The sequence below is a fragment of the Microcaecilia unicolor genome, chromosome 11 (assembly GCF_901765095.1).
Source record: "Microcaecilia unicolor chromosome 11, aMicUni1.1, whole genome shotgun sequence".
Classification (NCBI taxonomy): Eukaryota; Metazoa; Chordata; class Amphibia; order Gymnophiona; family Siphonopidae; genus Microcaecilia; species Microcaecilia unicolor.
Window position 1 is genome coordinate 162,344,352 of NC_044041.1, and position 12,250 is coordinate 162,356,601.

The window sequence follows — 12,250 nt, forward strand, 5'->3', positions numbered from 1 at the left end:
CCCCCCCCAATAATTCACTTCCATAAACCTTAATGGTATCAACTTTTCAGTATAATTTTGTGCACTCCTTAACAGGGTGTACATATATGAAGGAACAGGGAAGAGTTTTACCAGTGTTTAATAGCAGTAGAACTATTTAGTACAGGGGTAGGCAAACATGTCTCTTGAGGCCTGCAACCCAGTCGATTTCAGGATTTCCACAATGAATATGCACAAATGCATGGCCTTCATTGCATGTGAATAGGTCTCATGCATATTCACTATGAAAATCCTAAAAATCTGACTAGTTTGTAGCCCTCAAGGGCTGAGTTTCCCCATCCCTGATTTAGTGTCACAGCAATTTATGCAAATAGTTACAGATATACACAAGCCAGATATGCACAAGCAGTCAAAAAATATCTATTCAGTGCTGCTATTTGGATAGTGTCTGGCACTGAAAATCCAGGTAAGTTCCAGCCCTGGAACTTATCTAGATAGCAGACTGGCCACTATCCCCATTGTTCCGAAACCAGGACCTGGAGGCACCCCAACCAGTCACGTTTTTAGGATATTTACAATGAATATTCATGAGAGAGATTTGCATGCACTGCCTCTACTACATGCAAATCTCTCATGAATTATTCATTGTAGATATCTTGAAGCAGTGGTGCCTCCAGGACCAGGTTTGGGAACCACTGCACTATCCCATAAGTTCTGGGACCACCCATACTCCACCCTAGCACAATTCACATAGTGTTACTAAATAGCCTTACAGACCACCCCTGCACTATCTGGATAGTGCTTTTGAATATCCCAATCAGCAGCACTTATCCAGATAACAGGTGCTGTTATTTAGGTAAGTGCTTTTGAATGTGGACTTGACAGTTCCTGAGAAACCAAATCTGACTATGAAAGGGGAGGCTGGTTCAAGCGTTTCTTCAGAACTTGCAACACCAGGATTTTTTTTTCTGTAAAACCATCCAGCTGGCAGGAGATGGTAAAACACATCTGAAGTGCAAAGTTAAATAAAAACTAGATTGTCAAGCACTAAGAGTCACTGTTACTGACTTATAAATAAAAGAAAATGAAGTGTATTCAGAAACCTACTTGCTGTGCTTGTCTTTGCTTCTCATTCACTCTGGGTTTATACTTTAGGTCAGCACTACAAGAGTATGAGGAAACTTCAAACAAATTCTTTGGCTGCCTGCCTTTTTATACCCAAAACTGGGAGAATGAAAAAGATGAAAGGCCTACAGTTTCTGTCAGCAATCTTGACTTAGCACACAGGTGTGATTCTGATCAAAGTAAAGCACTCAGGGATTTGTAGTGCTGCTTACCAGCACCATTACAAGCTCTATTGCCCCAGTGATCTGACCAAATGGAGCCTTGGATCCTTAATAGCTAAAAACAAGGCTGGTTTTCAAAATATATATAATGAATATTCAGGAATATTTGCATACAGTTGGGTCAGAGAGCCAGGTTAATTTGCAAAGCTTTCTAATCCTGAAAACCAGAACTGCATGTAGCCCTCAAAGAACCAGGTGATCAACCTTTGGCTTCAAGGTTTAGAAAAATAAAAAGCTGATGATTTCAATCAAGAAGGGAAGATATTTTAAGAACCTTGATGAACAGTACTTCAAGTCAGTCCTGATTTAATTACTTTGTTTGTTTAAAAAGCTAAGAAACCCTTAGCTTGAACTAAAAGCTAGAATGGCCCACATTACCATGCAATGGAAAAATTATGTCTTACCTGATAATTTTCTTTCCATTAATCATAGCTGACAAATCCAGAGACTTGTGGGTTATGACCCAGCAGGCGGAGATAGAGAGTACCAAACTGAACTCTGCTATATAGGCAGGCATGCTGCTTGGTATTTCTCATAAAGCAGAAGAAATAATAAAGCGAACCTTTCTTCCTCCTCATAGAAATGAAGCATAAACCTGTCAACTAACAGAACTATGCACAAGCAACCACAGCAAGAAACCTAAGCAGAGAAACAGACAGCTACTCGTGCCAACCTCGTTAAAGGTGGGAATCTGGATTCGTCTGCTGTGACTAAAGGGAAAGGGAAATGGGACTTGATATACCTCCTTTCTGAGGTTTTTTGCAACTACATTCAAAGCGGTTTACATAGATTCAGGTACTTATTTTGTACCAGGGGCAATGGAGGCTACTCCTCTACAGGAAAGAAAATTATCAGGTAAGACATTTTCCTTCCTTGTCATCAGCAGCAGATGAATCCAGAGATTTGTGGGATGTAGCAAAGCAGTAGGTGGGAACCAGACACAGCTGCAATAAGAACTGATGCCCTGAAGAATGCCTTAGACCTAAAAACCGTCAACCGGACAAAACGTGTGTCACAAGGACCATGCAGGGGACCTTCATAGAAGAGAATGAAAAGATGTGCTGAGAGGACATATGCCCAAGCAAGCTACAGGAAGGGAGACCATGCCCAGACATCCACTGGTGGCCTGAAGGTACCAGAAAGGCCCACAGCGACCGTGATATAAAGCAGCAGATGGAAACTCCCAGGATGATTTTCCTCACAAAGAATGGAAGAAATAACGGTTGATTAATGGAAATGTGGAAACCACCACATGCAACAATGGCAGAACTGTGCCGAGACTTCCAAGTCATGAATAAGGGATATGCACAAAACACAGTTAGGATTTCAAATTAGTGATGGAACCAAGCAAAAAATGCCAACCTGGAGTCATGTTGACCATGCAGACATGATGCCAGTTCAAGCATGAAGGCACACAGGAGAACTCTGAAGTAGTAAGAAAGGGAGGATCCTGTCACACGATATGGCTGAGGTCAAGGATAGGAAGAGGACTGTGCCCCAGGCTCGGAGCCAAGCAGAACCCTATAGGCACAGGATGAACTGAAATATGCCAGCTAGCTACATTCTGCACAGAAAGGGCTGAGCTGTACACTATGGAACATCAGAGGTGTGCTCCCCAGCTAAACTAGATTCTCTAACAAAGTGGGAAAGTCACAGATGGCAAAGATGAGACCAGTCCGAGTTTCAGATATGGAACAATGTGGAAGCTGTTGTGCATGTTCAGAGATAGATTCACTTCCACCTCCATGAATGGTGTAGTGTTCCTCATCCAGAGATGCAGCTGTGTCCAGATCCAGACAGAGGGCTGCACCCCAGAGCAAACAAGGAGCAGTGCTCCGTTATCAGAGATGGAAATGGACTATACATCAAGAGATGGAGTTTTGAACAACTCCAAGGATGAAGCTATGAGGCATACCCAGAGAAAGAAGGAGATTCACTTCCTAAAATGAAACCTCACCTTGTGTTCAGAGGTGGAGTTGGGCATACGCGCAGAGAAGACATGCCCCAAAACCCAGGAGGAAGCTGTGTCCCATAGACAACAGACTGAGCCAACTGTACTGGAGCGATACAGAAGAAGCTGAGATGAAGCTATGTTCCACACCCCAAGATAGCGTATGATTCATATTCATAGATGGAGCTTTGCTGACTATCCCAGATGGAGCTATGCCCTCCACTCAGAGATGGAGCTGTGCTCTACCCTCAGAGATGGTGCCATGCTCTACATGCAGAGAGAGAGCAGTGCACTAAATTCAGAGTGCACTAAATTCAGAGAGCGAGAGACAGCTTCTCTAGACATACAGAGATGATACAATGGAGATGCGCTCTAAATGCAGAGATGGAATACTGATCATCATTCAATGACGGATCTGCGTTCAACAGTCAGATGGATCAGAACATAAAGATGGAGCCACACTCAATGGGCAACAATGGAGCTGTGCCCAGTCATCAGAAATGGAATTGTGCCCCACAAAGAAGTCTTGGCCACCAGACACAAATGATTGTGTTCAGAGTCAGGACTAGGGCTGCATTCCACACACAAAAAAAAGGAGGCGTTTGCTCCTTATTCAGACATGGAGCCATTCCAGAGAGGAAACTGGGAATAGTATCCTGAGATGGAAACAAACTGAGACTGGGACCAGTGAAGGATGAGTGGCCCATGCTAGATATGGTGATGTGGCCACCGGGAGTAGCCAGAACTGTGCTCCACAGTCAAATACCAAGCAGCACAGCATGTGGAAAGGGGAAATTGTGCTGTACACATACTGATGGAGCCGCGCTCCACATGTACAACAGAAGAAGCTCAACAGCCATGAAAAAGCCAAACAGCTGTGGCTGTGCACTGAGCGGCAAAGGCCGACAACAGCCACAGGAACTTCTGGAGGCTGACACAGCTACAGCTGCTAACAGTGAAGGAGTGCCTGTAAAAGACACAATCACGCCGCCTGTCCAGTGGGGAGAGAGCACGAGACAGCAAGAATCTGATAGTATGCAGTGGGCAGAGAGGCCAGGCAGCCTGCGTAGCCCCCAACAGGAAGATCCCAGAACAGCAGCCAGGAAGAGGCCGGCGATGGCGCCACAAACTGGCTTCTACCGATCAGCAGCAAAAAACAGAAGGCTACAACCTGCCAGGTGCCAAGGGGGCATCCCACCTGGCACCTACTCCAAGCCGCAAGGCTACAGCAGCCTACCGCAAGGCTACCGCGGGAGGTGGTGGAGAGGAAAACGGTAACGGAATTCAAACATGCGTGGGATAAACATAAAGGAATCCTGTTCAGAAGGAAAGGATCCTCAGGAGCTTAACCGAGATTGGATAGCAGAGCCGGTAGTGGGAGGCGGGGCTGGAGGTTGGGAGGCGGGGATAGTGCGGGGCAGACTTATACGGTCTGTGCCAGAGCCAGTGGTGGGAGGCGGGACTGGATGTTGGGAGGCAGGGATAGCGCTGGGCAGACTTATACGGTCTGTGCCAGAGCCGGTGGTGGGAGGCGGGGATAGTGCTGGGCAGACTTATATACACAAAAGTAGCACACATGAGTTGTCTTGTTGGGCAGACTGGATGGACCGTGCAGGTCTTTTTCTGCCGTCATCTACTACTATGTTACTATGCCAATAGTGCAAATGCTAAATAATCTGAAGGGTAATTGCCCACGCTGGAATGGTCCCAAGGTGGATGAAGGTGCAGAGAGCTGCGAGATGGAAATGCCATTGTATGCTAAAGTCAAAGTTTGCGAATCCAGTCGGGAGCTGAAGGCTGACAATGTCGCATGGGACCAAAAAACAAGCCAGACAACCAGGAGTCCCAAAGCCACATAGGATTGCCACCTTAGGAAGGCCATGCCGGGATGACCGACATGCCATGAAGGCAGCTGCTGCAGCAGCATACAACTAGATGCTCATGCGGACACAGGATACCAGCTGCCTCCGCATCACAGAGGAGAAAAATGGCCATGCCTCAAGAAGGAGAAAAAAAAAAACAACAACCTAGTCCAAGTGGCATAGAGCCCAGTTACCAAAACAAGGAACACCGAAATCCAGTACCTTGAGTAAATGCAGCAGAGGACAACAAACACTCCTGTAAGCAAAGGCACAAGCAAAGGCTGCCTATGCAGCTGGGAAAGAGCAGGCCAGGCAACCGTGAGGAGATGTTGCCCCAAAGCTTGAGGCGACAAAGAAGTACACTCCCCACAGGAAAAGAGGACAGCTCATGCCAGCATCATCCAAACCTCAAAAAAGAACTGCAGACTAAAAACGCCGCCAGAAGTAAAATCCTGGAGAAGGCTGCAACAGCAGTCGAGACTGACCTGGAAGCAGCAAGGTCCAGGCTTCTTTTGTACAGGAATTCGCCATGTGAGAAGGAGCCAAGACCCGAAACCACAAAGGTAGACATAAAACCTCTGCCAATCAGGGGAACTGGCGCCATCCACAAAACAATCCTAAAGCTGAGAAGACAGAAAAGGAGAAAGAGCAATCCATTATTGCAGCCTCTGACCAAAATGGCTGCACCAACTGAAGAAAGGTACTGTAAAAAAGCGCGCCAAAATCACACCCGCGCTTGTCCAACGGGGTACTGTCCTGAAAACACAAGCAAATGCCCACACAGGCTCCTCAAAAAGAAATAGTGCACCGCTGCATCTACTACTTGACATTTCTAAAGCGCTACTAGGGTTACGCAGCGCTGTACAATTTAACATAAAAGGACAGTCCCTGCTCAAAGGAGCTTACAATCTAAAGGACAAATGTACAGTCAGTCAAATAGGGGGAGTCTAGATTTCCTGAAAGGTATAAAGGTTAGGTGCCGAAAGCAACATTGAAGAGGTGGGCTTTGAGCAAGGATTTGAAGATGGGTAGGGAAGGGGCTTGGCGTAAGGGCTCAGGAAGTTGATTCCAAGCATAGGGTGAGGCGAGGCAGAATGAGCGGAGCCTGGAGTTGGCAGTGGTGGAGAAGGGTACTGAGAGGAGGGATTTGTCCTATGAGCGGAGGTTACGGGCGGGAACGTAAGGGGAAATGAGGGTAGAGAGGTAATGAGGGGCTGCAGACTGAGTGCATCTGCACTAACTCGAACAGCGCAAACCTGACAAAAGGAAAGAATGAAAGTTCATACTCATAATTTTGATGGCCTTACCGCTACTCACAGACCTTCCGACTGATCAGGCGGCTGAATCGACAGCTGCAGAATGCAGAGACACTTTCGCTCCTGCAGAATGGCACATAAGCAGAAACCTGCTCTTTTCCGGCATTATTTTTTTCCAAAGTTCTGTGAGAAGGAAAAAGGAAGTGGAAGGAGAAGGGGGTGGGACCTGGCACCACCAGGTGTACCCCAACCTAGGCACCTCTACTGGCCTAAACACGCCAAGTTCAACAACCTGGAACAGGAGCCACAAAAGAGAAACCAGGAGCTTGTGACAGACCATCCACCGCCTGCTGGAGATAGAGAATACTGACTGACCAAGCAGCATACTGTCCTACATGGTAGATGGTCATAACCAATAAGTCTCTGGATTTGTCTGCTGCTGATGACAAGGAAGGTTGCGTAAACATGTTTCCTCTTTTAACCATGATGCTGCTGTGGCAGTAATGTGCAAAACTGACACAACAGCATTGGTATACCTTGCTGCCCTCACTTGCCTGGCTTTGCTGATTATGTGTCAGTTGCTGCATTGTGGTACTTTATTATAACGGGTAAATAAAATCTAAATAAAACATTGCAGAGAACAGGGCAGAACTAGACTCATCTTCAGGCCATTTTCTACCCTCCAGGTCTGCTGGTGGTGTCTTTTTTCCATGATGATTTCCACTTTTTAGGAAATTTCTCTTTCAGTGTTTTAACCTTATCTAATTCTTTCTTTGGGCCTCAATGCAGTTCACAAAAGTGCTTCCTAACTGTTCAGGTCCAAGGAGTAACTACTCAATTAAAAAATTAGGTAATTAAAATTTAAGAAAACCCTAACCCTCTTTTGATTTCTTAAAGGAAGGTGGTGAGAGTGTTGAGTGGAGAGACCCTGTATTCTTGATACTGATGACTGAATTTGGTTTATGATTTTTCCCGTGTTAAAGCCTGATGGAGTTTGTAAAGACCTTTTCAAAGTTGCTGTTAATGCGGCCAGGGGTAGAAAGTACCTCTGCAAGTCCAGAAGTGAAAGAAAAGCAACTAGATGCAAGATTAGAGATCCTTCAGAGGATACATGTTCACTGTGACCTTACAATTTGTTAGGATGCCAAAAACACCTGTGGATTATCCCGTAAGAGGTTTGGCCTGCTATACACATCAAGGGCTGGCTGGTTGGATTTTAACTCTCCTGGTCTACTATCACTCTTATTTTATGAGAGATGGACAAGGGACTATGGAGCGTGAGTGTTGCCTGTGTGCTCCCTGGTTGGGATTAATGAAAAAGTCCTGCATTCTGTTCCTGGTTTGGAGTTCTGTTCTTTGGGGTACCAAAGGCAAAGGGGATGCAGAAGTTACTCCTCAGAAGGCATGCCGCTGATTTATCTTCTGGCTAGCTCAGAGGGACATGTTAGGGATTTCTTGGTTTGTTGTTCCTCTCCACTGGAGGTCTAGCGCTCCAAGGTCAGAGCCTGATGAAGCTAGGGGTGAGGGAACAATAGCAGAAGTACAGGCATACAGTTCAGCTACCTTCATCCCCTATCCAACAGAAGCATACAGAGAAAGAATAGCTGGTGGTGGTTGGACCAGAACAAAAAGAAGAAAAGCAGTCCTGGGCCACAAAAGCCCCTAAATAATAAATAAACCCAGGTCTAGAGCAGACTAGTTCCCCCTGTTTCAGGGAAGAATAAAAACAAACCAGCCAGCTCTGTCCAGCACTTGACTGGTGCATATTTTTGTGGCAAATTTTTGCTGTTGTGTCATCAAAACACCAATGTAAAGAGCTGCACAAGGAAGTCAAGCTGTGTCCTGGTTGCAGAAGCAGCTCTGCTTTCAGCTCCTGAGAACCACTGCTCGGCAGGGAGAATATGAGACACTGTCTAGCTTGGTGAAATTTCTCACACTCTTCTACAGCCATGTCATTTTATTTTTCTGACTTGCCACCACCGCCACCATAATCATCATCGCTGCTCTCATCTTCGGGCTCATCATCATGCACGATCTCCACCTCCAGCCGGCCGATATACAGCGAGATAGCACAGAGCCAGAAGAGAGCCACGGAGAGGACTGCTGTGGCGTTTAATGCAGTTGTTGCCAGGGACAGCATCATGGTGCGACGCAGGATAAAGAGGCTGACCAGGTAGGATGCACTTCCATAGGTGACACAGATACCTCCAAGGATGAAGAAGCCTGAAGAAGAGAAAAGAGCCTAAAATGAACCATGTTGGGGGATATGACAACTTATATCCAGGGCAGTATTAAGGTATAGCCAAACTAGGCATGTGCTTAGGACCCCAATGTTTTCATATACTGCCTTTGTATGGTTACAATCAAAGTGGTTTACATATTATAAACAGGTACTTATTTGTACCCGGGGCAATGGAGGATTAAGTGGCTGAAGCTGCAGTGGGAATTAAACCCAGTTCCTTTGGTTCTCAGGCTGCTGCAAAAACCATTAGTCTATTCCTCCACTCCAATTAAACATTAGCTTTAATTGCTGGGACTGGCAGAGTTCAGAATTGTCTCAAGGTACAGCCACTGTAGCAACCTCACCACAGGTGACACTGTACAGAAATGGAACAGCCAGTCCAGCCCATTGTGTATGATCTTCACTTCTGAACACAATAGGGCAGTGCTTCAAAGATTTAGAAAATAATTTTTACATAAAATGGAGATTGTTATTCAGAGGGTTTATCTCCAAATTTTGACAGTTGGCTTCAGAATTGGTCTCTCTGAAAATTTACTGGGCTGAATTTCTAAAATTATGTTCAAATTTTACTAAACTGCTAAATTTAAAGAGCCTAAAAAGTGGGACACAACAGTGGCAGATTTAGGGCAGGAAAAAAATGTAGGAGCTTAGCACCAATTTTCGGCACTAGGAACCTAAGTTAGGCTGATAAATTCCAAGCAACTGAATACCAGGCATAATTTTAAGTTTCTAAATTTAGGTGAATTTTCAGCAGGAAATGTAGGCTCCTATGTTTGAAAATAGGGAACAAATTTAAGAACCTAAGAGTTCAGCTTTTCTTTTTTTAAAACCAGACTACATATGTTTAAATCCTGAAACAGGTATGCTTTTAATTACGTATATCAGTAACACTAATACTTTATCCAATAGTAGTTATAGATACACATGACTACGTAAGAGAGGTTGACAAATATTTAAAATACAGGACTTTTTTCTTTTTCTTAAGAAACTTGGGGCTCCTTTTACAAAGCCACACTATCAATTCTGGCATGGCAAATGCAACAAAGCCCATTCAATTCCTATGGGCTTTGTCATATTTGCTGCATGGCAATTGCTAGCGTAGCTTTGTAAAAGGAGCCCTTAAGGATCCAAAAAGACACTGATTCAGTTTTAAAGATAGTTTCCATCTAAGGCTATATCACTAAAAATATTCTGGCAACAGATATATGACAACGAATGGACAACTTGAATTGACTCCATGAACTACCTCAACCACTGGGAGACCAGATGCAGAAGCGTACTAAACGAAATAGCACCCTTAGAGACAAGAACATCAAAAAAGACAAAACTTGATACCATGGTTCGATGACGAACTAAAAAAACTCAAAACACAATCCAGAAAACTTGAACGAGCATGGAAAAAAAACAAAAAAATGAAAACACACTCAAAGCATGGAAACAAACATACAGAAAATACAAATATGCAATCAGACAGACCAAAAGGTCCTACTACAAGACAAAACTTGGAAAGGATAACAAAGATCTTAAGAAATTATTTCAACTCGTAAATAAGTTACTAGACATCATCCTGATCACTACTTCCAACACAGACATCCCACCCACAGACAAACTGGCTACCTACTTCAAGGATAAAATAACAAAACTATGCAGCACTCTTCCCCATCACAACACTGACATCGAAAACTTTTTCGACGACCTAGACCTAACCCCAGGTGGATACCCAGCCGACTGAATCTGGTCTATATTCAATCTCCTCACTACTGAATCAGTCAAACAAGCGACTCACAGATTCGCCAACACCCACTGCAAACTGGACACATGTCCCAGTCATCTACTTAAATCCGCTCCAAGCCGATTCATAGAAGGCCATACACTCCACCTAAACTTCACACTACAACAAGGTCTCTTCCCCAAGGAATATGGTAACATACTACTTACCCCAATACCAAAAGACACTAAGAAAAGAACAAATGACCTCACCAACTACTGCCCAATTGCGTCCATCCCCTTAGTAGTAAAACTGTTAGAGTTTGGTAACCAAACAGCTTATGGAATACCTGGACCAGTACTCAATACTACATGACTCACAATCAGGATTCCACTCCCACCAATCACTGCGTCTGGTAGCACTATACAAATGTTAATAATAATAATACCGAAACTGTCCTAATCACTCTCCTGCCCAAACTCAAACAAAACTCGCCTGGTGACTTGCCTGCCTGGTGCGAAGGTGGTGGATCTCACGCGTCACCTAGATAGGATTTTAGATACTGCTGGGGAGGAGTCAGCTGTCATGGTACATGTGGGTACCAATGACATAGGAAAATGTGGGAGAGAGGTTCTGGAAGCCAAATTTAGGCTCTTAGGTAGAAAGCTCAAATCCAGATCCTCTAAGGTAGCATTTTCTGAAATGCTACCCGTCCCACGCGCAAGGCCCAAGAGACAGGCAGAGCTCCGGAGTCTCAATGCGTGGACGAGACGTTGGTGCAGGGAGGAGGGTTTTAGATTTGTTAGGAACTGGACAACATTCTGGGGAAGGGGATGCCTATTCTGAAAGGATGGGCTCCGGCTGCTGGCATCGGCATTTATAAAAGAGATAGAGCAGCTTTTAAACTAGAAATGGGGGGAAGGCCAACAGTCGCTCAAAAGCGCATGGTTCAGGATAAAGTATCTTTCAAAGATATCACCAAAACAGGGAAGATAAGGTATCCTGATAGTGAGGTTGCAAAAGAGACCGTAGTAGGTGTCCTTAAATAAAAATCAGACAAAAGATTGCAAATTAATACTGTCAAGTACTGAGCATGATGTAAATAGGAACAACAAACATAATTTGAAATGTCTATATGCGAATGCCAGGAGCCTAAGAAACAAGGTGGGAGAGAGAATATATTGCACTATAATAGGCATCTCTGAGACCTGGTGGAAGGAGGATAATCAGTGGGACACTGTCATACCGGGGTACAAATGATATCACAGTGATAGGGTGGATTGAATTGGTGAAGGGGTTGCATTGTATATTAACGAGAGCCTTGAATCAAATAGATTGAAAATTCTGCAGGAAACAAAACACATCTTGGAATCACTGTGGATTGAAACTCCATGTGTAAAGGGGAAAAGGATAGTGATAGGAGGGTACTACCGTCCACCTGGCCAGAATGAACAGACAGATACAGAAATATTAAATGAAATTAGGGACGCAAACAAACTGGGCAACACAATAATAATGGGTGATTTCAATTACCCCAATATTGACTGGGTAAATGTAACATTGGGACACGCTAGGGAGGTAAAATTCCTTGATGAAATCAAGGACAGCTTCATGGAGCAGCTGGTACAGGAGCTGACGAGAGAAGGAAAAATTCTAGACCTAGTCCTTAGTGGAGTGCATGATCTGGTGCGGGAGGTAATGGTGCTGGGGCCGCTTGATAACAGTGATCATAATATGATCGGATTTGATATTAGCTTTGAAGTAAGTATACACAGGAAATCAAATACGTTAGCGTTTAACTTTAAAAAAGGAGACTATGATAAAATGAGAATGGTTAAAAGAAAACTTAGAGAAGCGATTGCGATGGTCAAAAATTTATATCAGGCTTGGATGCTGTTCAAAAAAC

The 12,250-nt window shown here is 44.4% G+C and overlaps 1 protein-coding gene across 1 annotated transcript in view; it reads right to left on the reverse strand.

Moving 5' to 3' along the window:
* Positions 1-6,341: 6,341 nt before the first annotated feature.
* Positions 6,342-12,250, reverse strand: part of TMEM160 (transmembrane protein 160) — a 42,730-nt gene continuing 36,821 nt past the window's right edge. The window contains exon 4 of the mRNA XM_030218739.1: positions 6,342-8,617. Within this exon, the coding sequence (XP_030074599.1) occupies positions 8,352-8,617 (266 nt within the window). The 3' untranslated portion in view covers positions 6,342-8,351. The remainder of the gene's footprint in view (positions 8,618-12,250) is intronic.